Source organism: Corvus cornix, chromosome 4, assembly GCF_000738735.6.
Source record: "Corvus cornix cornix isolate S_Up_H32 chromosome 4, ASM73873v5, whole genome shotgun sequence".
NCBI lineage: Eukaryota > Metazoa > Chordata > Aves > Passeriformes > Corvidae > Corvus > Corvus cornix.
The window spans coordinates 49,226,118-49,251,709 of record NC_046334.1 but is presented as its reverse complement, the minus strand read 5'-3'; the positions used below and the strand labels follow the sequence as shown (position 1 = coordinate 49,251,709).

The 25,592-nt window shown below is 41.3% G+C and overlaps 1 protein-coding gene across 7 annotated transcripts in view; it reads left to right on the top strand.

Annotated features, from left to right (window-relative positions):
• Positions 1-25,592, top strand: part of LIMCH1 (LIM and calponin homology domains 1) — a 174,504-nt gene that overhangs the window by 144,256 nt on the left and 4,656 nt on the right. For 4 of the 7 annotated variants that reach the window (XM_039550350.1, XM_019287114.3, XM_019287113.3 and 1 more), the window contains 13 exons: positions 7,395-7,488; positions 9,818-9,990; positions 10,658-10,772; positions 12,287-12,361; positions 13,069-13,097; positions 14,104-14,187; positions 15,803-15,895; positions 16,867-16,971; positions 18,329-18,465; positions 19,256-19,380; positions 21,201-21,324; positions 22,666-22,743; positions 25,273-25,381. In XM_039550350.1, coding sequence (XP_039406284.1) covers positions 7,395-7,488; positions 9,818-9,990; positions 10,658-10,772; positions 12,287-12,361; positions 13,069-13,097; positions 14,104-14,187; positions 15,803-15,895; positions 16,867-16,971; positions 18,329-18,465; positions 19,256-19,380; positions 21,201-21,324; positions 22,666-22,743; positions 25,273-25,381 — 1,341 coding nt within the window. The remainder of the gene's footprint in view (positions 1-7,394; positions 7,489-9,817; positions 9,991-10,657; positions 10,773-12,286; positions 12,362-13,068; positions 13,098-14,103; positions 14,188-15,802; positions 15,896-16,866; positions 16,972-18,328; positions 18,466-19,255; positions 19,381-21,200; positions 21,325-22,665; positions 22,744-25,272; positions 25,382-25,592) is intronic. The other 3 variants (XM_039550351.1, XM_039550353.1, XM_039550352.1) reach the window with 3 other exon arrangements.

The following is a 25,592-nucleotide window of genomic DNA, read 5'->3' as shown; positions in this document are numbered from 1 at the left end:
GATGCTTCTTTTTAATTTTCCAGGTCTCCATGCCTCAGACTAAGGCATGGGCAGTAAATTTAGCTGTTAAGCATGCAGGAAAGTCCTTGTTGATGGAAAGGGCTTAGCTGCCAGGTTACAGAGATGGGGCATGGTACTGATGCTTGGCTTCTTCACTGTGTGCGTTGGGACACAGACAAGCACTGCTATAGACAGCTTGATATGGTTGTAATTGGTCTGGGGCCTTATCTGCAAGAACTGGGCATCTATGCTGGACTCACTTCACTCAGCCTTCTCCCTGTACTTATTTTACTTCAGACTTTGGACAACTAACACAATGATGTCAGCCTCATCTGCAGAGCCTGAAAGGCTAAACTCCTCTCTGAAGGATATAACCACTCCTAGGAAGGTTGGGAATCCAAATTAGGAAAGCTAAGATCCTCCTAGGCTTGTCCCACTCCCCATAAAATGTGACCTCTTGCTCAGTAGGATACTGCATCTAGCACTCACTGTCGGCATTCCAGAAGGGAAAAAGAGGTTCGATTTTTGCTCCAGGGGTGGGACATTCTTAGAAGTAAGGAAGCCTTCTGAAAGCCTCCACTATCACCTCCCACAAAGCAAAAACAGGGCTTTAGGTTTTCTCTGATGCTTAACCCTTCTGACATTCCAGAAGAGGAGGAGAAAATGACGGAAACAGGCATAGAAAAGCAGCTGAGATGAAGAAGAAGAGCTGTCTAAAGGGAAGAAATAACTGAAGCTCTTATGCCTTGAGAAAACTTCTACAAATTAAGCATGTTTTCAAAGCCATTTCTAAACTTGCTTTCACTGTGTTTATTTGTATATTTTATTGATTCATTTCTTGTTAGCTATGTCCTTCCCAGGCTTTGAATAAGATTCACAGGTATAGTTCCTGTGTTGGGAAATGCTGGTTTAGGAGTTTGTTTTTTCCCCTCTAGTTGCTTGTAGATTTGGTTTGGTTTTGTGTTTTATTCATTAATTTTCTGCTCCAAGTCTCTTTTGTGAAATATATATTTCTTTTCATGCATACCTTACCTGTAATAGCACTCCTGTCCTTCCCTTGCGATTCTCTTCCTGTTCTTTACATGCCCCTTCCTCCTCCTCCTCCATCCCGCATAGGGCTGCTCTCCTGCTGTTTCAGTTCATTTGTCAAATGGACTAGTTCTGCCTTCTCTCAGCCTGGCTGGCTTCCCTTTGAAGCTGTGTAGTCCTAATTTGAATCTGTCTGGCTGCCCTTAGGCATTGTCTGCAACAGGGGAAGATGCTGTGCAACTGTAGTCCAACAGCGCTTTTGGCCTGAAGTTTATTTAAGTTGCACTGCTTAAAACACTAATACTATTGAGGCTTTTGGGGAGCTAGGGAAGTGCAGAGATCGTTTCCTGTGGGGGAGACCTCAGTGTCAGTTGTCTTTTTGACAAGAGAAGGACCCCATTATATATGTGAGTCAAATAATGTTTGGCAATCAGAGACTGACTGGGAAACATATGTACATCCTGCATAAATCGACTATGAAATGAGATGCAAAAAACTGCAGCAGGTGGGCAGGACAGTAAAGAAAAATATTATCAAAAAGTATACTTATATCTCTAGTGTATAGGTAGAGTATTAGGTAGAGTATAGGTAGTGTAAAAGGGATTTTACATGAGACTTACCTTTACTTAAAGTAGCTTATGAAATTTTGCCTATGATTAAAGGCTAAAAAGGATAAACTTGTCCTACAAACAGGAGGAAAATATCTCACTGGTGTTTGTGGAGCAATGTGGTGCTAAGAGGCATAGTAGGTAAAGCATACCTATACCTCTCAATGCAGTTGGAAAAACTGGGGCACAAGCCCAAAGACTGATCCATCAGTGGCAATACCAGCAATAATGTGAGAATCATCTCCTCATCCTGGTCCTACCTGTCAGCCATTTCGGCTGTGTAGTCTTCCCATTATACAGAATAGTGGTGGACACTACAAATGGTGAGAAGTTGTATCCACTAGCTCTTTGAATCAGAAGCTGGAAAAATAAATGTTTTGTTTTAAAACAGTGTTTGTGCAGATTTTAGTGTAGAGGAATTAAGTAAGTAAGTAACATCCCTTTATTTTAACCAATGTTTCTATGAGCATTTAGAAATTATTGGCTTCCTATAGTTCTAATTATAACTTCGCTCTGATCAACCAAAAAAAAAAACTATAGGCAGCAACCTAGAAAAGATCAGGGTGAGGTAGTGATGGTGGGGAGAGACAGTTTTCTTTTAATTTTTCTCTAGCTAGCTTAAACTTGTCCATTTCTACTCACTGCATGCTTGGCACAAAATACACTTGTTTTCTACATCCAAGTAACGCTCTCCTTCATGTTGAAAAATTCACTAATTGAACTGAGATTAAAGTATAGGCTTTCTTGTGGTTGAGGATTGTTGGCCAAGCTACACGAGAGCAGGGCTGACATCCTGGTTTGTACATATCCAGTAAGACAAGTCTTTGTTCTTTGATTCATTACAAGAAACACTCGTAGAGTAAGTATGTCTGTTCCAGATTGACAGCTTTGCCTTGAACCACACATGAAAAGGTGCATGGAGGGCTGGACTACCTGAAGGGTAAAAGGTGTAGGACGAGAAGCGAGAGCAGCAAAGCTTCAAAGCAGCTAGAAGGGAACTCTGCTCATCATTTGGTTATGAACATAACATGCCTGTCTCCTGTCCTTCAGACAGCCATGCACTTTTCACTGTCTGTCAGTGAAAGAAGCTAATTTCACACCCCAGTCAAGCAGTAATAACTCTAATGACTATCAGGAATCCTTCACACTTTCTTGCAACATTTTCAAGACTTCTCTGTCAGCTACTGATTACCCTGATCTTTCGTTGTAAATAGCTGGCCTGATTATAGTATTATATAGCTGGCAGATGACTTAACCTTCTGAAGCAGTGTTCTGGCTGTAGTACCATATGTTGCATAACATGCAAAAAACTGAGCTGTGGCAGCCCAGGGTTGTGCCATCATTACCACTCACATCATTAATTTTGATTAGGAAATCTTTGTACAAAAATTTTGAAGTCAATGATATGTGCAGAATTCGAATCACTGAAGTTTTGTGATTTGTCAGACAATTTCTACATGTAGCTATTGATGTTGCAACCAGTTTCATTCCTGAATGGTTTTACAACGTTTAAATTGCAGTTTCAACCTGATTCTTTCTGGTATGTCTGCATTCTCACTGATTCCAGACAGCTTGTTTTGTCATGTTTTCATAGAAAATACAGTAACATTATTTCACATGATTTTATGTGCAAGCAGTGTTAACTGAGCTGTGTTTCGATTTAATTTACAAGAAGGATTAATAAAGTTCTACTGTAACTTCCTTTGGAGTTTGTATTCTTGTAGAAGTTGTGACACTCTGTGTATAAGGTATTGGATATTGTATTTTTAGGGTTTTGTTAAGGGTGTAAAGTTCTGCCGTAGCAGTAGCCAATATGGCCATTTCTGGCTTGTATGATCTTAATTAAAGAAATACTTGGACTGATACCCTAGTTTATGTGATAAAAATCCTGCTGTCACAAACTGAACTAATTTATTTTCATGCCTAACAGGTGTTTGGTAACACTATATACTTGTGCTTGTGTCTTTGTTAAATGGATACCTTGTTTAGCAGAACATTGGTGTTGCTTTGTCCTCTGTTACTGACGTGCTCATAACCACAACTGCCATCGCAGTGTTTAACTTTCCATCATGAACTATGGCTAAGTCTTAAATGGGAAAGCTTACTTTAAGTCCTGGGTATCCAGATGCATGGGGTAATAAAACCACCCATCCAAGTAGACAGCATTCTTCACTTTTTAGAAGTTTTAATAGGACAGAGTCTCGACACCAGCCTGATCTGTGGGCAGAGATCCATGGGCACAGCCCCCATGCACTGAGGTTTTTCCTACTCCTCTTGAAGGCTGCATTGCCTGTGGTGGTGTTGTGTGACCTTCCCTCACAGGCATCTGCAGCAGAGCATGTATATGGAATGGCTCTGTTGCCCTGCAGAAAGAGACCTCTGCCCTCACAAACACATATGGCAGAGGGGTGCTGAGAGGCTACATCAGTCCTTCATCGCAAGGCACGAGAGCTCCTCATAGAACTGAAGCACCTCGGAAACATCACTCACTAGGTTACTCAGTCTTTCAGTGTCCATGTCAAAATACAGTCCTCTTAGGCGTAGCGAAATGCCTTAGGTGTAGTGAAATGTAGTTTGTGTGCCTGTTTTCATGGTCAGTGATAACATCATCATTTGATTACAAATATTTATGAAATGTGAAGGATGATAGTCTGTGGTAGAAAAGATATTTTATCAATATAAAGCACAAGAATTTTCTTAAGTGTATTATGCACCTGTTGATAAAATACTAGATAATACTACATTAACTTAGTATTATAAATAGAATTAAATTTAGTGGAAATAAGAGAGTTCCCCAGTGAAGTTGACTTAATTTTTTTATAAATTAGTTACTAATCAGTTTTATATTTTTAGCTGCATGTCACTAGCATTTAATTTCTCAGCAGAGGGAGAGAGAGTCAAGTCGCGTGAGCAGGAACAGAACTTCTGCAGCATGCCATTGGAAAGTCAATTTTCTTGCAGCACATAGTAGCTCTTTTTTCTATAAATAACATTTACGTCTATACCTGGTTCAGCCTCCTGAGTATAGGTTATGGGTAGGTTTAGTTATTGCACTTGTGCAGGATAGCTGCATGACAGCACCAGAGGTGATACAAGTGCATCATGTCTGTGCATCATGTATCGCTGCGGCATTCACTGAGCGTTTTAGCTCCTCTGAGAGGCCATTATGGCTGTGCTCTTTCTCCAGCACCAGCTCACATCAGCAATTGACTTTCCTGGGTATAACAGTTCAACACTTTTTGTATGGGCCCTGGGATTTTTACAGTTTATAGCTTTAAAGCCTCTGAGGTTGAAGTTAAAGTTGAATGTATTTATTTATTTTAATTTTTCAATTTGGACAATTGAGTTGCTTTTTGAGAGTGAAGGGTGAATTCCATTGCTTTACCAAAAATATCAATTGAAATATTAATAATTGAAATCTACAACCATTTCTTTGGCAGGGCTTATGGTTTGGAGCAGTGAGTTTGGAGCTTCTTGCTTTTGCATGTGAAAACGACGTTGTTTAGGGCAAATTCTGAGCTCTCAATAATAGTCATTTGTTTAGGTTTAACGAGTATTGTAGGTTGTAGAATGACACAGAGTAATTCAGGTTGTAGGTCTCTAGCTGGCTCTGCTGCTTAAAACAGGATCAGACTTGAGATCAGAACAGGTTGCTAGGGGCTTTATCATTCGAATCTTGAAAACCTCAGAGGACAGAAATGGCACGACCTATCTGGCTAGCCTGTTGGACTGGGCTGCCTGTCCTCATGCAGAAAAGAAATACTTGTTTCTTCTTTGAGCAAGGTTAGGAAGGATTTCCAGTAGCTTCTCCCCTGGCCACTGTTGGATCAGGAGCCAGAACTAAGGCTGAAGAGGAAATGTTCTTTAGTTGCAGTAGTGTTCTGCTGGGCCTTTTCTGATGAAGGCTCTCAGTGACACAGCAGGCTGGCATCCAGATGAACTGGGGGAGGGAGAGGTGGGTTATTTGAAAGAAAAGAGCGACTAAATGGCAAGCGATAAACCTCTGGGGCACAGGACTTGAAGTCTTTGGAGCATTTCTCTGGGGCTGTGCTTTAGCCTGTGCCTCAACTGCAGAGACCTCCCCTCCTGGGAGTGTGTGAGACATGGAGGGAGAGGTCTGTGCTTTCTTCGCTCTTGGTATAGATGCATTCACAGGTGGACATGGTAGAGAGGATGTCCTGAAGCTTTCCATCTTACCTTTTTAGAGGTAGCTTTCTGCCTCATCCAGTTCGAGAACTGCTTTTAGGCACGTGGGGGATGTATCTTCATGTCTTGCCTGGGGCAGAGGCTGAGGGTGGCAGAGGTGAAGGTGCACTGGGAAGTGGCGGCAGCGGGGAGGATGGCGGGCAGCCAGCCCCAGCAAGTGCTGCCGCTTCTAGAGACTCGTGGCTGTGATCTGGCGCCTGTCCTGCTGAGAGGTGGCAGCACAGCCCTTGGCAGGCCCCTTCTCTTGTTCCCAGCACTGCTGGCTGCCTGCTGGGCTTGCCTGGGTCACTGGCCCTGGCCATGGCCCCACACCAGTCTGCACTATTTCCTTGCAGGGCATCTTCCCAGACGTGTTCCCTGCCCCTCTTGAGAGCACGCCTCCCTCCAGAGAGGAGATGAGGCAGGGATTCACAAGCTTTGCCAGCATTAAAGTTCCCTGGAGCTTTATGGTGTGTCCATAGGTGTTGAGATCCTGTTGGCATTGTCAGCAGATGTCCCCAGTGACCAAGCTGTGAGAGCCCAGGTCTGTTTTTCATGGGGCATGTTCAGATAAGGGGCCACAGGTTCATGTGAGCCTGCAGGGGTAGGAAACAAGATCCATGCAGAAGGTGGAGGTCTGATTCCTGCCTGCAGAAAAGAGGAAATGTCATCAGATTTCCTCCTTTGCAGCTGTTAAGAAGATGGAGGAGTGGGAGGAGGACAGGAAAGAGAGTCTACAATAGACTAATTCTGAAATATGTTACTTCTTATTTCTAAAAGTAGTCTGCATTTTTTATTTTCCTCCGTTCAATGTGCCGTTTTCGAGATCTTGGATGCATTAGAAGCACTAGCTATGGGCAATGGCTGATAGCTTTGCTGGAGATTTTTCTTGACTTGCCTTCTGGAAAAGCAGATGTATGGTGGAGGCCGCTGAATAGATCAGCTGAAGTGTTACCCTTGTTTTGACAGTGTGGTTTTAACTCTGCAACAGCCCTGTCCAGGTCAGGAAGCTTGCTTTTCAAAGGCGTTTGAATTATTGCCTTGATATGGTCTTACCATATTTTTTCAGTCCTCTCTTAATAGCGTTTCAAGTATTTCATTACCTTTAATACAAACTCTGGCTTTTCCCCTCGGATAACAGATTGTTTAGACAACCGTGAAATAAAGGAAGTATTTAATTACTTTGCCGCTTTCCCAACACTAGTATGTGCTATCTGTTCACTAATGCATATGTTTTTGTGTTATTCTGGAAGGTGAAACTAGGGGGGAAATGTATGCTTATCTCCAGCTAACACAATCCAAGATATCCTACAGTTTTAAAGCTTGTAGGAGCTATTCCAAACCAACCACATTAATGGCTGATGATGAGCGATTTGAAAAGGAGATTAAAGCACAGCCATTCAATACCTGAACGGGCGCATATTGCTCTGAAACATTCTCCCCAATGCCCTGCTGAGCTCCAAGCTGATGTGGTTCAAACACACTACAAAGGAGCAGCAAGCACTGCCCTGAGGAATTAGCACATGCTTTTATTTCCACTGCACTCACTCCATGCTGTGTTCCTCTCTCCAGGCCCCCCCGGTGGAACTGGATGGAGCTGACAGCCTGCAAGCCGAGCCCAGCCCCAGCAGTGCGGCACCTGCCCCCGCAGCGTGCCCATCCCCAGGTGGGTGTGCTGCTGCCCTCACCCCTGCCCTTGCCCTTCCTCACTTATGGGCCTGGACTGAGGTACATCCTGTGGCAGGAATCTGATAGGAGCATCAGCAGCAGCACCAACAGGGCTCATTAGAAAATGCTGCAGATGTCAGTAATTTTGACATGAAATGAAATTGATTGCAGTCAGAACAGTCATTCAGTGCAGCAGCCTCCAAGGGATGTGGTAGAGCCCCTGTGGCAGGAGGTTTTTCTGGTGCGGCTGGACACAATGCTAGAGAATCTCCTCTAGTCTCTCTTTCCCACAAAATGCAGGACAAGGTAGTCTGTCGAGGTCCCTTCCAGCCTGGGCTGTTGTGTCATTCTGTGGTTGAAATGACACACCTGAGTTGTCCACTTGGCCATTTGTGCAAGTGCAAAGTCAGTGCCACAGCATGCTGTAACCAGAAAGCAACAAGGGCAGAAGCTGCCAGTCAGTAATAGCTTCTGTTTGACACATTTTTTTCCCCAAGACATTAAGGAATGGGGAGAAAGAGTAAGAAGGGGCACTTGAGTCCCCATAGGGGCTTTAAATGGACAGTATTATGTAGACTCCTAATTTTCTGCTTTAAAGCCTTTATGCATGATTCCTAATCCAGGGAAAGGAATTTGCTGGTAGAATTTTAAGCTGTTTTCCTCAAAAGTATGTTTCTGAAACATTGTCTTTGAGTAGGCACTTTATTTGCTGTATGCTATTATACTAAGTTCATGGTATTTTTTTGTTGTTCATTTTTTTTAATGGGTCTATCAAAGTTCAGCTTGGTATGAGTAAGTAAAAAGTACTGTATCAAATAGGTATTTAAATGAGATCTCTGGCTGCAGTTGGTGTGTAAGCATAATGCTCCTATTTGTTGGGGATAAATGTGACTTGAACAATTGAGCTTTGCCCTCGAACATCAGTGAGGTACCATTCCGCAAAGATTAGAAGCACATGGGCTGTTAGCAAGGGCTCATTAGCTGACTTAATTACTTTGGCTCCTAGATGCCAAAGTACATAGTTTAGCAATTTTGAATTGCATCTGGAAGGTAATGTAGAAGGTGCAATCTTGTAATGAAATGACCAAATTCTCAAGAGTCAACAGTGATGAGCTGGTGTTGTCTACAAATCACAAAGCCACTTTGGCTCCAGCTCCCCTGCTGTCAGAAATGCTAAAGATTAACAGCAAATTTTAGTATTGTCTGGCAAGGAAAACTGAGATAGCATTGCAAAGATCGAAATGGCAAAGTAACATGGGGTTTTCATTATGTCTGCTTTGGAGGGATAGATGGGGTCCAAAGTCTGTGAACATCTTGTAGAGTAAACAACCTCCTTTGCTGTTCAGTACAAGCCAAATACTTCCATGCTGTGGCTCCTATGCCTCTAATGGTGGGGGAACTGCCCCGAAGGAGGGTGCATCTGCCTTGGAAGCAGGAGCAGCTCTTGTCTCTGCTGGTGTGCACGTTCTTAGTGGAGTCTTAGGCTGCATCTCTTTCTTAGCTTGCTCTCCCAGCCTGTCAAAAGGGTATATTCAGGAGCCGCCACTGCTGCTGTGGTTGGAAAGGGAACAGGATCTGAAGTTTCTTCTTTAGGAGGTTGGAGAGATGTCTGGGTGCTTATTCAGTGCCTGAGATGCTGGCAACTGCTCTGCTTCCAGTGGTGGTATCAGCTGTCACAGTCCTCAGCTGTAGACCTGTGTGCTTATAGTCCCTTCTCCCAGGAATCAGCATCAACTTGTTGGATTTCTTTAAGAGTTAGATGACAGCTAGGTTATTCCAGTCCAAGGCTGCCTGTTAGCAGTTTGTTTGTTGTCTGATGCTTAACTGATGGTCAGTGGAAGTGGTAGGTTTAGTGAAAATAGGCAAGCTGAAATATCCTCCAGTGCTGAGAGTGAGACCGTGTCATATAGCTACTTGTCTTTGTAGCATCTTAGGATAGGATTCATCACATAACTTCAGTAAAGAGATCTTAACTCAATAGGCCCATTGTAGGTTACAGCTCGTCTCAGCCAGAGGAGTGTCTGAAAGAGTTTGTGTGACTCTTTTCCAAGGACTTCTTCTCTATTTTTGTTGACCGTGAAGGGTGTCCCATGAAGCCCAAGTCAAGTGTAACCACATAAATTTTGATAGGTGATTTCATTATTTGAGTCTTGTCTTCTCTGAGAGATTAGTTTTTCCTGTGTTGAAAAAAGTTTATTTTTTCAAAACATCTAGTAAATGGGCTCACAGTATATCCAGTAAGAAACTGGATTGTAAGAAATAGGCAAACATTTTATTTGAAAATGTATCTTAACCTTGCAACATTATCTCTTATATGTGTGGATTAGGTTTAGATCAAAAGCAATTCAAGTCAACTGCAGCTTGTGCCAGCCCTGTTGTGAAGAGATTAGAATTTCTTCCCAGTCCTGTCTCTTCAGAGGAAACTGCTTCGAGCGAGAAAGATGTGAAGAAAGCTGAAATAGAGCAGCAGAAGGAAGCAGAGCTCCCTCCTACACAGGAGGTATGTATGGACAAGAAAAGGAGGGAGCGGAAAACAAAACAAAACAAAAAAAAAAAAGAGAAAGATCTTACACAGAAATGTTTATTGTGCAAATTGGTATTTTTCTCCATATAATGTCACTTCAGGAGTTCATTCAAAGCATGACCCGGAAGGATGGTTTCAGCTGCCAGATCCTGTGGTCGTCAGAAAGTTCCCCCTCAAAAGGAACTCCACGTGTCTGCTTGTAGTGTTTGAACCTGTAAACTGGCGGGACTAGAAATGAGAACTTAACCTACAAACCCCAGTCCCACCACCTGTTGGGAGGGCAGAGTATCCAGAAGGTGTAGACCGTGGAGCTTAACCCCTTAGTCCTCCTGAAGTGCTGAACAAGTGCAGGTGGTGGTAGAGGTGACAAATGGCTGTGACCATACTGCTCTGTCAGGTGAATTAGATGTTGGTGAGCTAGATGTCGGTAGAGGATTGACTTTGGTGTGCAGGGCAGTGTGAATGTCAACAGGAAACAGCTGGCAGTTACTTACAGGACTTCAGTACTGCAACTCCATGTTGTAATTCTGGAGATAGAGGCTTCATCTTTGGTAATGTTGTTTCAGAAAATAAGTAGAAAGGGTTTAAACTAACCTTTGATTGAACCTGTTGCTTTTTAAATACCGTTTTCTGCTCCCAAATGTCTGAACAGGTGATGAAAGCAAAAGCCCTGGAAGAAAAGGGGAGTGTAGTGCTGCCGTTTTTAAAGAAACTACCGGAGACCAGCCAAGTTACTCTGCATAATTCTGGTCTACAAGGTGAGCAAGAAGCATTTGGAAAACTCAGCCAGACAGTAGCTGAATATGGGCATGTGACGTTCAGGGAGAAGTGCTTAATCGATAACTTGGAGGGTTTTGGAGCTAAAACATTTATTTTCTATTTTTATTGACTGATATTGGTAGTGTGGCTTCTCTGATGCAAAGGACTCTTCTGGCTATTCCTCTTAAACACAACAGCAGAAATTTGACACAGCAGAGGAAGAGCCCTATCTTGCATTTACTTGGCCTAGCAGTAAAGGGTTTATTATGTCAATGAGTATTACATACTGCTGCTCACAGATGAATATGACTTATCAATTGGTTTTATTTCATGATAAAATTTTCTGGCAATAAATTCTGCACTCAGTTGCTCTTGTGGAGCTCCTTTTCATAGATGAACAATACACATATCTGGCCACATCCTTGAATTTGACCACTGCCCAGCACAAGTTCTTGCAATGCAGAACCCTTTTTTCCCCGTGCCTTCATGACAAAGTTTTGCTTGAGACTGATAATGTTTAGTAGTTTGATTTAAAATTTATTTTAAAGCTGCATTTTATGTGGGTATTGTGGAAGAAAGAGAGAAAAATTTCCCTGAAGTTTTCTTTCCCATAAGAACTTCCTAGCTTGTTAAACTATAGGTAATATCCTGGTTAGCCTAACGTTTTCAAGATTAAAACTACTGAAGGTGCTCCACTGTGAAAAAACTGGAGAGGGACTTTTTACAAAGCCATGTAGTGATAGGAGAAGGAATAAAGACTTTAACCTGAAAGAATGCAGATTTAGATTAGATATTAGGAGAAATTCTTTATGATGAGTGTGGTGAGGCACTGGAACAGGTTGCACAGAGAAGTTGTGGATGCCCCATCCCTGGAAGTGTTCAAAGCTAGTCTGGATGGAACTTTGAGCAGTCTGATCCAGTGGAAAGTATCCCAGTCCATGGCAGGGGGAATTGAAACTAGATGATCTTTAAGGTTCATTCCAACCCAAACCACTCTGTGATTGTCTGAAAAGGAATGGAATTCTCACTTTTTTTTAGTGGGGAGGTGCTACCCAAGCAGACTGCGAGAACAATATCGTTTTATGTTAAGCAAATCAAACCCAGTATCAAGTAACAGGTCATAGGTCTCTTGCCTGTGTTCTGACTGGTGCTGAAACACTTGGCTGCACTCTAGTGTTCACACCATATAGAGCACTGAAAGGCTCGCAAAATCTGTTAAAACCTGTATCTGCAATAGGAATGAATGCAAGCACCGTGCAAAGACTTGAAGGAGTGGCTGCCCTTGCATTAGTGTGCTAGAGCTCTCGTGTAAGTTCAGGTGGCATGTTGCAAAAAGTAGCATTTAAATACAGACAGTCCGTGTGATCTTCGGGTCCACTGTAAATTAGCTGCCATGGGCCAAAGCGACTGTAGACAAAATCCCTCTCATGACCAAGGTGGCTGAGGTCTGAGAGTCTGTCATCGCCTTTTGACCGCGCTGTTTCTTGTTTTGTCTCCGTGCCGTTGCCTGCAGAGCTGCCCCGCGGGGCCATGGTTCCGCTTAGGGTTCGCAACAACTGGCGGCGCTCACAGTTTTTCTCCCAGTCAGGTAAATGCGGCGCTAAGAGCAGCTCCAGCCCTTCTGCCGCTCCAGCCATAGGTGTCTTCGGACGTGGGGCTGGGGCGAAAGCTGATGATCACGGGGACTTGTTCTACCTCTCGCTTTCGTAGAAAATTTCTATTCCTGCTGCACAGTTGACAAAGAGCTGTTGGGTTGCACATTGTTGTGTTGCTCTGGTTTCAGGCACCCAAAAGAAATCCCTTGCCTATAAATACCTTTTTCTTAATTTCTTTAAATCAGTCTAATTTTCAAAGACATTTGGATAGAAAATGGCAATGGTTCTCTTCGTAACTGTGGCTCTTGAATAGTGTAGTCCCATTCTTTTAGCATTGCTGTACTTTTTCCTTCCTTGCACTGAATCATGAAGGGAAAAGTAGATCAAGGTAGGTAACACTCGGTGTCTGAACACTGCTAACATCTGTGGCCAGCAGTAGATGGCATTAGCTAGTGGTAGAGTAGAATCTGATAGTTAATATTGTGCTCCTCTATACCCAGATAAAAAGTAGTTTTGTTGGTGATGGGTGTAATCTGGTTTCTGATTTATTTTCTTGCAATTAGTCCTTGCATTTGGTTGTGGGAGCAAATAGGAAACTAACATAAAGCTCTTTTATACAGATATAGTGTAGATTTGTTTACAGGCTAAGGATATTTTGCTGTGTTAAATTTAATCTTTCATTGTTCTGTTTTTTTAATAGCTGATTCTGATAGTGGTGACAAATCAAATGTGAGTACCTTTTTTGGGTTATTATTTGGTTTAGCAATTTGTGTTTAGCAGAAATTAATTTTTTATGCAAACTGTCTTGTAACATGCCTAAACCAGAATAAGAATTTTTTTCTCATGGACATGTGAGAGGAAAAGTACAACCCAAATGAAGGCACAGTCTGAATCTGGAATTCATGCATTCTCCTCTTATCTGGAGCTAGATATACAGTGTTTGGTTGCTGGAGCCACTAAAGCTTCACAATCTCAAAATAATATGTAATTCTAAATTAACCATTCTATTTTAAATGCGTAGAAATGAAAGGACTTCATTATTCTTTTGTTTCCTCAATGAAACAAAAAAAACCAACACACCACAAATGCTACTCTGAAGTACACAGTATTTCACATTCTGTTTGTCATATAGAAATAGACATAATCTTTTCCTATGAGATTCAAATAATACTTATAGTGGAAAGGAATATGACAGCAACTGTCTAAAATTGCCCTTGATTATAACAATTTTAAACGCATCATGTCTTAGGATCCTTAGTGAAGCCTGAGGATTTACTTCATTATGGATAAAAATTAAAAGCAAGACTATAGGCTGTTGTGCTAGCAGACATAAGATGAGAGAATATTTTTTTACAATCTAAAACTGCTTTTCATGTTGTGCAGAAGGTTATAGAGAAGCAAAATATGTATGTTCTTTAAATTTGAGTCCCTGGAGGTGGCTCTGTTCAGTGCTGCTTAGAGCTTTCTTTAGGTTCTTTTTCCCCACTTCAGTTGAAGTTTCCCAAGCCTTTCTTCACAAACCAAATTATTTTTTTATCATGTGGCTACCTATGGGCAATCCCAAGTGTCAGTGAAGCCAAGAATATTGTCTGCTCACTGAGAGAATCCTTATCTAGTTCTCAATTTCCCATTGTAACATCATTGGCCAGGCTTAATCAGGCAAAGTGCAGTTTTCTCTGGTAGCCGTGTGAAGTGCAGTGTCACAGTCTAATAACTTGGTTTTCCTTCACGTAAGCGTTTCAATTTTTGGTCCTGGGATCCAGAAGAAGAGCGAAAGCGCCAGGAAAGGTGGCAGCATGAGCAAGAACGCTTGCTTCAGGTAGGGAAGAAACTGTATGTCTTCCAGTGTGTGGTTCAGCTGTTGGATTGTCCCTTTGGACAAAAGCTGGGCATTTTGTGTCATGTTTTCCACATCCTCTGTGGATTCTTGAGTGAATTCTGTGGCAGTTGAGTGATAAATGAGCACACACACACACATGTTCTCTGTGGTTTAGGCACTCTCAGGTCTCCCTTCCCCACTCCATGGAAAGACCAAAAGGGCTTGGTTCTGCAATCCAGTGCAGGGTTAAACCAAATGTGTTGGTCCTCAATTACATTTAAATTATGTTGAGCACAGACTACAAAACACTTAATTACTTGGACACGCTTTGTCGAGACTGACAATTTGCTAACCCTGATGCCTGTGCAACTCTTCTTTAAAATGATGGTCTTAATAGATTTTTGTAGAATTCTGCTTTGTTCACAGGTTGTTCTTGGAAAATATCAAACTGAGTTTGGACATGAAAGGATTTGGGTTTGAGAGCGTTTTGTGAGAGAGGGAAGTATCTTCAAGACAACCATTAGTTTTGCCTAATGGTAGAGTAAACTCTAAAAGTTCTAGGTTTGTGTCCTAGCTGGAGGAAATACAATGGCCGTGAGAACCTGAATTTCCCAGGAGTGTCTTTTGAAACTGTGATTAGCTTTGATCCCAAAGAAATCATATCTTTCTTCCATGTAACAGAAGAGCAAACAACTGTCAAAGGATAGAGAGTAATAAAATGCTGTCTTTTAATCTTTTAAAAAGGACTTGTGTGTCTCTGTGCTTTCTTGATGTCACCAATTTTGCACCTCTTAAAATGGTGTAAAATTCTCATAATATTTCTGGCACATGTGGGTGCTCTCTCAATAATAAATGCTTCTCTTCTGGATTAAGCAGATGTGGTTTCCAATTTGAACAGACATTGGAACTGGTTAAGAGGAAAATGGAGGTCACCATTCTTCTCCATATTCAAACCAGTTCTGGCAAACAATTTTAAACACCTCTTTGAGATTTTTTTTTGTGCAAAATGCTGTGAAAACAATTCTTAAGAAATCATCCCATCAAGGAAGAAAATAGCCTACTTGGCTAATTATAAGCTTACTCTCTTCAAACCTTTACACGCTATTCGCTTATCTTTTAAACTTGCATAGTTATTCATCATTCTTAAATTATATTGGCATATCTCTTAAATTAGTACCAATATCTGCAAAACCTGCTCATTTGTATGCTACCTTGCTGAAGATTTTAGTGTACAACCGTTGTCTCAGTGTTTCAGGGTCTGTGAAACATTTTTGAAACTTAATACAGTAAGATAAACAAGGAATTACTAATATTTTTGAGCACAAACTTAATTTCTGACCAAAGATTTTAAAAATGTTAACAAATTAAACTTCTTCTAATGTGTCAAAAGTTCCTTGAAGTTTGAAGGTGTTAAATGCGAGTCCTAGAAAAAAGTGGGGAAAGTGAAAAATAAGCTTTTTTTGACACCCATGGATGTTTCCAATTTTTCATTTTTTTTTCATCCTATTTCTTATTAAACCACTTCTAGCAAGTTCATTTTTGGTATGGAGATACTACACAATTTATTCCTAATACTGAATGCTCTGAATTTACCTGCATTTCTACCCATGTACAGGAGAAGTATCAGAAGGAGCAGGACAAGCTGAAAGAGGAATGGGAAAAGGCCCAGAGGGAAGTTGAAGAGGAGGAGCGTAGATACTATGAGGAGGTATAATGCTCAAAGGAGGACCTTGTTTATTGACCTTTTTTTTGTATTTAAATGCACCCACTCATGTAAAACAAAAAAAAATAGTCCCATACCTAGATTAATTAATTAAAAGGCTCTTTAAGGCTGAATTCTCAGGAGGATTGTTTCTCTTAAACACTGCTGTAGATGTTGAGGAAAAATATTTAAATATTTGGACAGGTATCCTCAGCACCTCCGCAAAGGTGGAGGTGTCTAATTGCTATGCAGGTCTGGGTGAGTCAGTACAGCTGCGTCTGGGCACGCTCAGAGTTCCCTCCAGAGGCAGAGCCCTGTGTATTTTGGCATATACTCAGTGCCTAGACTTGGTGGAACTCCAGATGAAATTGTTGTCTGCCTTGGGCTTGATCATGTAGGTATTTTGTAACTGGCCTTTAAAAAAATTTTAAAATCCACAGGAGATGTTCAAAGCTTGCAGTTGTGGAATATTAACAATCTATAAGATAGTGGTTTTCTTCTGTTTTATGTGGGTCATTATTGCAGGAAACTGGAAAATATTTATATTTTAAGTTTGTCTATGCATTATGTCAATGAATGGTTTCTCATTGTGCTTGAGGGACATACTTGTGATCTAAAAAAGAAATTTTTTTTCAACTTTCAGAATAAGTTTTTCATGTACCAAGGGTAATTTCATATTTTTATATTAAACTTAATACACTGGTGCTGTGAGAAACAGTAGTTCCATGCCAAGTGAAATATTCTTTCCTGTTTTGTAAATTCCATCTCAATTATGGCAATGGTAAAAGAAATGGAAGTGCAAAACCTTGAAGCAAATTAAAAATTGAGGTGTTACCATTATTCTTAGTACCACAAGTCCTTATCTAGCCATCTAAATATGGCACATAGCCAAACCTTCATTTCCTTTTGTGTTTCATAAGCTCATAGATACATTCTGTATTTTTAACCCCCACTCTCTCCTGATCCTCTTTCTTTAGGAACGCAAGATAATTGAGGATACTGTAGTTCCATTCATTGTTTCTTCAAACTCTGCTGAGCTCCTCTCCTCTTCTTCCTCTACCACTGAAGGAAACAAGACAGTGGTGAGTTTCTCATGGAGTAGTAAGGCACTGAAGAGTAAGACATCTTTAGTGAAAAGTTTAATCCTTTGCTAAAGGCTATCAAAGTCTAGGAGCAGAAAGAGTAAGGGTATTCCCTGGGTCCCTTCTTTAACCTCAGAGTGCTGTAACTTACAGATTTTCACAACTGAGTAGCTGTATTCCCAAGCAAACTGCTACCATCCCATTTTCAACTAGAGCAGAGAGTGATAACTTTCTCTCTGCAGCTGCCTCTCTTCTTTAACTGGTGCTGTGAAAAGATCTGTTTCTTTTTATTATCTTCCAGAGCCAACAAAACCTTAAGTGGTTTCTCTGAATCCAAAATCTCGAATGTAATATAATGCTTTATATATATCTCAGATGAGACTGAATCCTACCTCCCCAGTTTTCCTCCTTTTCTCTCCCATCATCCCTCCTAGAAAGCAGCAAAACAAACAGAGAAATGTTTACTCTCTGGGTTTTTTTTTTTTTTTTTACTCATGCAGCACAGAATGTTTAATTCAGTGCATCTAGCATCTAATTAAATTAGTGTTTGCAGAGATCAGAGAATGACACCCCAGGCGAGATCACAGTAGAGTAAGTGTGGGATTCACAGACATAATTTTCTCCTGCGTAAGGCGCCTGCACCCAGTCATCTGCCTTCTTCCCTTCAACTTCAGGATTAGGAGTACTGTATCATTTGGTTCTCTTCTCACCCTTCCTGCCCCCTGTTCTCACTCACCCTGGTGCAGGGCCATCAGCCATGGCCAATTTTCCACTTGGCTGTGTAGCAGTAACTTCCTTGGTGGAGTTGCTTATGCAACAGTCAGAACACTGCCTGCACCCAGAAGTGAAGGATCTCATGCCATTGCTTACTCAAGTTCCACGAGTCTGGTATGAACCACTCCAGAACCACTTTGGAAGTAGTACTGGTGTTGCCCTTTGAGGATGCCCAGTGCATGTGAGTAATGCTTTGCTCCTAGGCAGAGACAACAAGCTGAGGCCACTCACAAAGTCCTCGCAAGTCCAATGGGAGAGTGTCTAGACTCTCAAAGTAATTCAAGGATTTCTGCCAAAGAGTATGTAATGGAAAGTTTTAATTTGCCATCCTTTACACCATAATTGGTCCCTAACTTATTTCATGCTCAGTTTAGTCCAACTAGTTGCTGTTTCAGCTAGAGCCTTAATTAAATCCAAAGTTAGCCTTACCAGGATCAAATGGTTCTACTATATAAATGTGAGATGTCCTTTTTGATAATGTGTGTCAACACAATGTATCTAGGGACAGCCTGTACTTTTCCCACGTGTGTGCCAATGCCAAATTCAAAGGGAGCTCCTTGTTCCCTCTTCATCTGTCTTCTAGAATTCAAGTGATTCAAACAGCTTTCCAGAGGAAGGCAAACAAAAAGAAGGTACAAAGCAGAAAAAGCTGCTCTGGGAGCAGGACAGTATGCCATCTCTGAAGAGCAAGGAAAACGAGCTCTGGCAAGAAAAGAGGAGGTATGTATTAACCCTAAGCATTTCATAACCCTGTGGAGCTTTGTGTTCTGTTGGCTTCTGGGATATCACATGTGCCCACGATTGATGCTGGAGTGCCAGCACCCGGTGGCCTGGATACAATATATCCTGATCAATATTCACTGGCCACGCAGGCTGGCACACGTGTGGCACTGCACAGGGCTAGTTGTGCATATTGGAAGGCTTGTCTTTTCCTTGTATGGCTTTGCCAAGAGGCTGTCACAGCGATCAGATCAGACCTTAGACAGCTCAGACATCTCTGTACATCACTGCTCTGTGTCTTGTGTACATTTCACAAGTCATCTGAAGGAATAAAGGAGCAGTAGCTGTTTTCACTCAGAACCTGTGTGAAATTGCCTGGCTATCTCAGAAGTGCCATACCCAAAATTGCCAGATGCTGTTTAAAGTCCTGGACTTTGCTTAACTGATAATTAACAGGTTTCACAAAAGAGGGGAGGCATCTAATGATGCTGAGCACTGTATAGAGAACACGGATAAAAGCTTTTTTTCTGTCAAAGAAGCCACAAATCCATTTTCCACAAATCCAAAATAATCTTCAGCACATCTGAGTGGCAGTTAAGGTAAGCAGGAAAACTTGGGCTACTGGGAGACAAACTTGTTAATTCACTGAAGTTATTGTCGTTGCTGACACAATAACAAAAATCTTTTTGTAAAAAATAGGCTGATAGTCAAAAGTCTGATTTTGCCATTACATTCTAGGTGAATTTTTTCCTGGCTTTATTTATACAATGTGACTTATTTTTATTGGCAGTGGAAATAAAGTGCTCTCAGGATACCCAGAGACTGGTATCTTGAAAGGAGGAAGTGAACAGGAGCACCACATGCCGGTGATGGAGCGGAGCTCACCTGCCAGGCTGAATCTGCCACTGACTCAGGGTGAGAGTAAGACTTCCTATGCATGTGTTCTCCTTCAGATAGAAATCAGGCAGAAATCTAACTCAAAAATTTTGGAAATTGACAGTACACATATATCTTCAAAATTGGAATGTTTCAGACTAAAAATCTATTTTATGTTAGCAAAGATGAATATGTTAAGGTGAAATTTAAACTCTTCTTGTTTTCATCAGAGATGAGAGTTTCTGCAGCAGGTATCTCGTTTATAGGCCTGCATGTTCACAGTAGCAGTTAAAATGGTTATCTTTAATCTTTTACATAATCGTACATACATATAGGATTTATCTTGATACAGGGAGCATATTTCCAACACTTATTTTGTGTTTTGATACCTAATTAGATTCTTTATGTCTGTTTCAGTCCAGGAAAAATCACTACATGTGATATGTAACATTTTCAAGCCAAGCCTAAAGTGACACCTGCCTCAGTTTCATCATTAGAAATGTCTAATGACATTTAAAGTTAATTTATTTTTTTAGCTCCCATAAGTATTGATGTTTTTGAAGGAAGGAATTTCCCCAAAGCATTGCTGTCATGAGGGTCTCTCTTTAAAAAAAGGTCAATTCACGAATTTAACATCATTATCTACCTAATATAAGTGAACACTGGAAAGTAAATAAGTAGGACTAAAGACAGAAAGTGAATGCAAATTTTGAAATCAAGTTTTAGATTTTTGTTTTCAGTCCTGCATAAAAGTTCATTATTCTAAAAAATGAAGTGTCTGTGGATGGAAGAGTTTTCAGTGTTATTACTTGCTCCAAATGCAAATTCAGTCTATTAAACTTGGTAGGTCTGCTTTCCTTGTCTCAATTTTATTGTATTGTTAGTGCTTTGATAAAAGTTGCACACAGAAAGAAAGCTGAATATATATCACCCAGCAACACATCCTTGGGGATCTGTAGTAGTGATTAAGCAAACTTAACGGGTTTGACAATTTTCAACTACTTCTGCTAATGACCCTGCTTCAGGGTTTTTCTAGGTTCTTTTCAACAATTTGGTCCCCTGCAAGTATTCTTACAGCTCCTTTCTTGCCTCTTAAAGCACCCCATCCATCCTTGCTCCCTTCTTAAGCCCTTAAATAATCAGGCATGTGGGTTTATTGCCTTGACATCAAAAATAGGTGACAAGCCTTTCATAGGCCCCAGCAAAGTTTTCATTCTCTAAACCACGTGGTTGGCACATGGCAGGGTAAGGCTTCTCCCCATCCTGTGAGCCACCAAATTCACATTGCAGGGTCCAGGTAATGCACTGTTTCTCAAAGATAGGATGGTTGGCTGCCTGGACATCACACAGATCATTGCTTATTGCTAGGAGGCTGTTATTGTGACTGAGCCATCTGAAGCACAGAAGAAAATTACGAAGGATTTACTGTTTATCAGTAGGTTTATGGAGAGCAATTACTATACCATCCCTTTAACTCTTGCTGTTGAGAAGTTTGGATCCCCTGGCACCACAGAAGTTTCAGTCTCTTGGGTGTTTCCTTCATTATGACAACAATACTTCATTTTCCCAAGTGTTATTTGTGGATGGCTGTTTGACTTTGCCCTTTCCCCCTTCAGAAATAGATTCAGCAGCAGGGTAGGTCACGTTTATGTGAAGGTAATGCAAAGGAACGATGTTCCACAGAGATCTGCTGATGTACCAAAGCCTGTCTCTGACTTTGTGGGGGATTTCTGAGGAGTTTGTTTTACGGAACAGTACACCGCTCTCCTTTATGGTGTGCCCACACGCCATGATGGTCTAAAAATTTTGACAAAAGCATTTTGCCTCAAATGTTGAGTTTTCCCTACCTCTTGTTGTAGATATCTCCTGGAATCAGCAGCTGCTGACAAAGCAATCTCCACAGTGCACAGAGGACGGTCGGCAGAGACCATTCCTGGGCCAGACTGTGGGACAGCAACCGAGCTCCGCAGGGGAAGCAAGGAGGTGAGGACATAAAGGTTACTGAAAAGATAGAGAAGTCCTACTTGCTCTGTTCTCCCTTACACTCCTGCTCAGCGTTCTCTATTGGTTGGGTTTGATTAGTCCTGCAGTGTGAAGACACCCTTCATGTCTGGCTTTCCCATCGAGACTGCTAACATTTATCCACTTTGTTGTTCATTACAGGCACCACAGTTACTAATTTCATGAGGGAGCACACCTCCTACATGCCTCTCTCCTCTTTCTTCATAGCTCTTTTAGCATATATCTGCATAACTTTTCATATGCTTAATTTGTTTTAAGTTCCTGAGACAAACGTTTATAGCTAAAAAGTAGCTAAATATGAGAGTGGGAATGTCAGGTTATGTCTGCCTCTTTGAAGCTGATATCCAATAGCTTCATTCCCCATCTTCCAAACGCACATCGATTGCTACTTTCTAGTCCTTTAAAGATTATACCTTTTAAAAGAAGATACATGTAGAGTAGTATTTTCTTTCTGCTGTAAATTTTGGTGAGGTCTTCTTTCTTTGCTGCTTTGCCTTGTGCTTTTGAGTAAGCCTTACTGAGCAGTAACACCAATTCTTTTGGTAAATGTGGGAGCTGTTTGCCTAATATTTACAAAAAGTAGCTGTGTAATGAGAAAGGAACATCTGTTTTCATTAGCATATAAATGAACACAGTCTTCTGCAGAACCTGTTACCTCTATGAAGGTTATATCCAGTCAAAACTAATGTAGATTGAGGTTTGATTACCTATTCTTCGTAATAAACTGCTTGTGTGTGTGAGAAAATTGTTATTTAATCTGTAAACTGTTTTAAGCAGTTAGAGTTTGAATCAATCCTATGATTTCTGATAACAAAAACCATGGTTTTTCTCACCAAACTTTTGCAGGGTAGCTTGGATACAAATTAACCATTAACAAAATAAAGGACTTTTCACTGTTGGTAGCTTCCTTTTTACTCAGTGAAGGGCCAACAGAGAGTGTGGTGTGGTGTGGTGTGGTGTGTGTGGTGTGGTGTGGTGTGGTGTGGTGTGGTGTGGTGTGGTGTGGTGTGTGTGGTGTGGTGTGGTGTGGTGTGGTGTGGTGTGGTGTGGTGTGGTGTGGTGTGGTGTGGTGTGACTTGGCTTAACCCTCCTTCATCATGGTGGGAGCTGTGATGGATTGGTGGGGTGGGCAGGAATCTCCACATGGCTGATTACCTTGTGAGTTCCCTGACTGAGCAGCAGCGAGCAGACTAAGACTCAGAACCAAAAATCCTGAAATTCACTAGCTCGAATTTCTCCATACAAAACCTGTTTTTATTTGTTGTTCAGCTGTAGTAATGCATCTTCTCTTCTGTATTTTAGGGCAGGCTATCATGAGAACTTCCGATCTGGGCCATCATCTCCCTGCTCACCTGCTGCTCTGAGTCAGTCACCCAACAGGTACTAAAGGTCAATAAGGAATTTTGCAGACCAAACACTTCTTGTAGTTGCTGGTGAACTGCCAGAGTGAAAATCACATTAGTATTATGTGGATGCACTATTAAATCTGCTAAATGTTGCAATTCATAACTGTCCATGGGATAAACATGTAGCTCCCTCTCCCATATTTCTTGCCTGCTTCAATGGTATTATGTTTTCAAATAACACAGTTCAGAAAGCAGCTTTAGAACTCTGCTTGACCATTGAAATTTCAATAAAATTGAAATGGGACAGTATAAACTTCAGTCAAAGTGTGAGATCAGGGCACTTAAGCCAAAGGATGTCTTCATTGTCACATGCTCAGGAGTAAGGTCTACTTGAGACATTGTCACTTGCTGATTTAAAAAGAAATTCTTTCTTTAATTTCCAAATTAGAAGTGCACTTTGCTTTTTTGCTGATTTTTAATTTGCCCACAATCATGCTAATCTCTTAGAGATTTGATTCTCTCAAGCAATCTGTACATCTTTCAGTGAGTTACGTGTACCAACTCTAAATAAATGTTAACTGTAGCCTGATTAAATCACTGATAATTTGGGGTATGTTAAAATCAGTTTGCTTATTAAATAGGGTGAAGTAATACAACACAGAACACAGCAGGTTTTTCTTTCTATTTAAATTACATTTTTCTTCACGTTGCAGAGCAAAGCCCTCTTTCTGATGTCGCTTGCATTGACATGAAGCTATTGGGAATTTTTTACATGAACAATTTATTATGTTTTTGTAACTGTAGCTGCAGTTTTGGTAGGATTGCAGATCATTTCCTTGCTAAAGGTCGCTAGTTGTGATAGCTGCTTCATATTTTTTAGCAGCTATGTTCTGATCTGAGAATCTTTTCCATGATCTTTTCCTGAAATAAATCTTAGTTTTGTAAACAATGGATGGGATGTAATTCATTTTCCCTCTAAAACATTAGAAAACTCTTAAAAATTTCTCAAGATGCTCTTATAGTAACTCTGATAGTGGAGAAGAAGAAAAAACAAAGGTGAACTCAGGAATAACACAGAAGCAGAAGGGTTAAGGTTGTAGGAGTGGAGAAAAAAACAACAGCGAAGTTATTCTAAAAGGAATAATGATAATGAAGCGACAAGACAGTCATGTGTCTGTGCTATCTGTGTACATCGTGGGCTCAAGAGTAGAAGCAAGGACAATTTTCTAATTGTGATGAGCTTTTCTGCTGCTTCTGTCTCTCTTTCTCTCTCTCCTTCTTTTTTTGGTTTTTGGGTTTTTTTCTTTTTCCAAAATGGCTCTTTTGTTATGCTGCAGTCCAGATCTGTCTCCGTTGGTGGCTTATTATAATATTGCTGCCTCAAAACCTTAAAGCAAGAGATTGTAAACTTGCTTATCTGGGTAGGATTTCGTCAAATTGTCTTCTCAAAACTCATGAAGTATCGCAAAGTTTCTCTCCTAGTTTCAGCCCTGGCTGAAAAAAGCACGGATGACACATAATGGCAGGGGATCCCTTTTGGTCTCAGATTCATCTCACTAGGCCAGGCATCAGTTCTGTCAGGCTGACAGGCAGGTGGGAAGGGAAGAGTGTGAGACCCATAGAAGTGGGCACCTGCACTGCTATTAAAACCATTATGAAAAAGGGCGCCAGTTATTCCTGAGGCTCTGAACCTCAGGCTCTGAACCTGACACCCAGCTGTCATCCAACTGCAGACCTATGAGAGAGGTCTAGACAGGACTGCTGAAGGAGTGAGTTGAAGTATTTTTTGCATTGCAGATGGAGATGCAATTTCAGGTTTTGTCTAACTAGTTGTAGTACTAAGGGGCTGCAGCAGCCCAAGCTGAAATGAGTCAGCCACTGCCTGGTCTGTATGCTGTCACTATTGACTTCACCAGCTTGTTTGGGTGCAAGAATAGCATCCCTGTGTTCTGATTTGCAGTGAGCAAGTCCATTTGTAAACAAATTTAAAAATTCCCAGGCTGAGAGTCTGACTCAGGTAATTTGTGTGAATTGCTGTGGCATTGACTAGGTCTAAGTAACCTTTTGTTGTAAGGGTGGTGAGGCACTGGAGCAGATTGCCCGGAGAGGCTGTGGACTGCCCATCCCTAGAGGTGTTGGACGGGGCTCTGAATAACCTGGTCTAGTGGAAGGCTCCCTGCCTGTGGCAGTCGGCTTGGAACTACATGATCTTTAAGGTCCCTTCCAACCCTAACCATTCTGTGATTCTAGGAATCCACAGGCATGGTTCCCTGCCACCCAGGCTTGTTTAGAGGCTTGCATCTCCCTTGATCTAGCACAGCAGACTGGCAGGGAAATGTGTTTGAGCTGCTGTGCATTCAAGCATTTTAAGTCCTTCGCTTGCCTGTCTGGAAGGCAGACGTGCAGGCTGATTCAGTAACATGGCTGAAGGGTCAATGTGTATTTATGTAAACCCCTCCAGTGCTCCTTCCTCTCATCCTGTCCCTGGTGATAAACCTATCTAAACATTTGGCTCCATTTTAGCATCAGTTGCTGTGTTCTTACAGCCGTGTTTGTCTCCTAGGTCTGTCAGTGGGAAGAAGCTTTGCTCTACCTGTGGTCTCCCTCTTGGAAAAGGAGCTGCCATGATTATTGAAACACTCGGGCTTTATTTCCATATTCAGTGCTTCAGGGTATGTCTCTTGCTTTATTAAGAAACATCTCGAGTCATGCACAGTGCAAGTAGAGTGGAAGTGAAACTGAAAATGAGGGGGCCAAGGGGTTTGCATGGTTGTTGTGTCTGAGTGTGTTTGTAAAGAAGTGGAAATAACATAACTAATATGTTATTTTGCAGTCAGACATGTTAATTGGACTAAAACCTGTGATCAAGCAAGCAAACTCAGC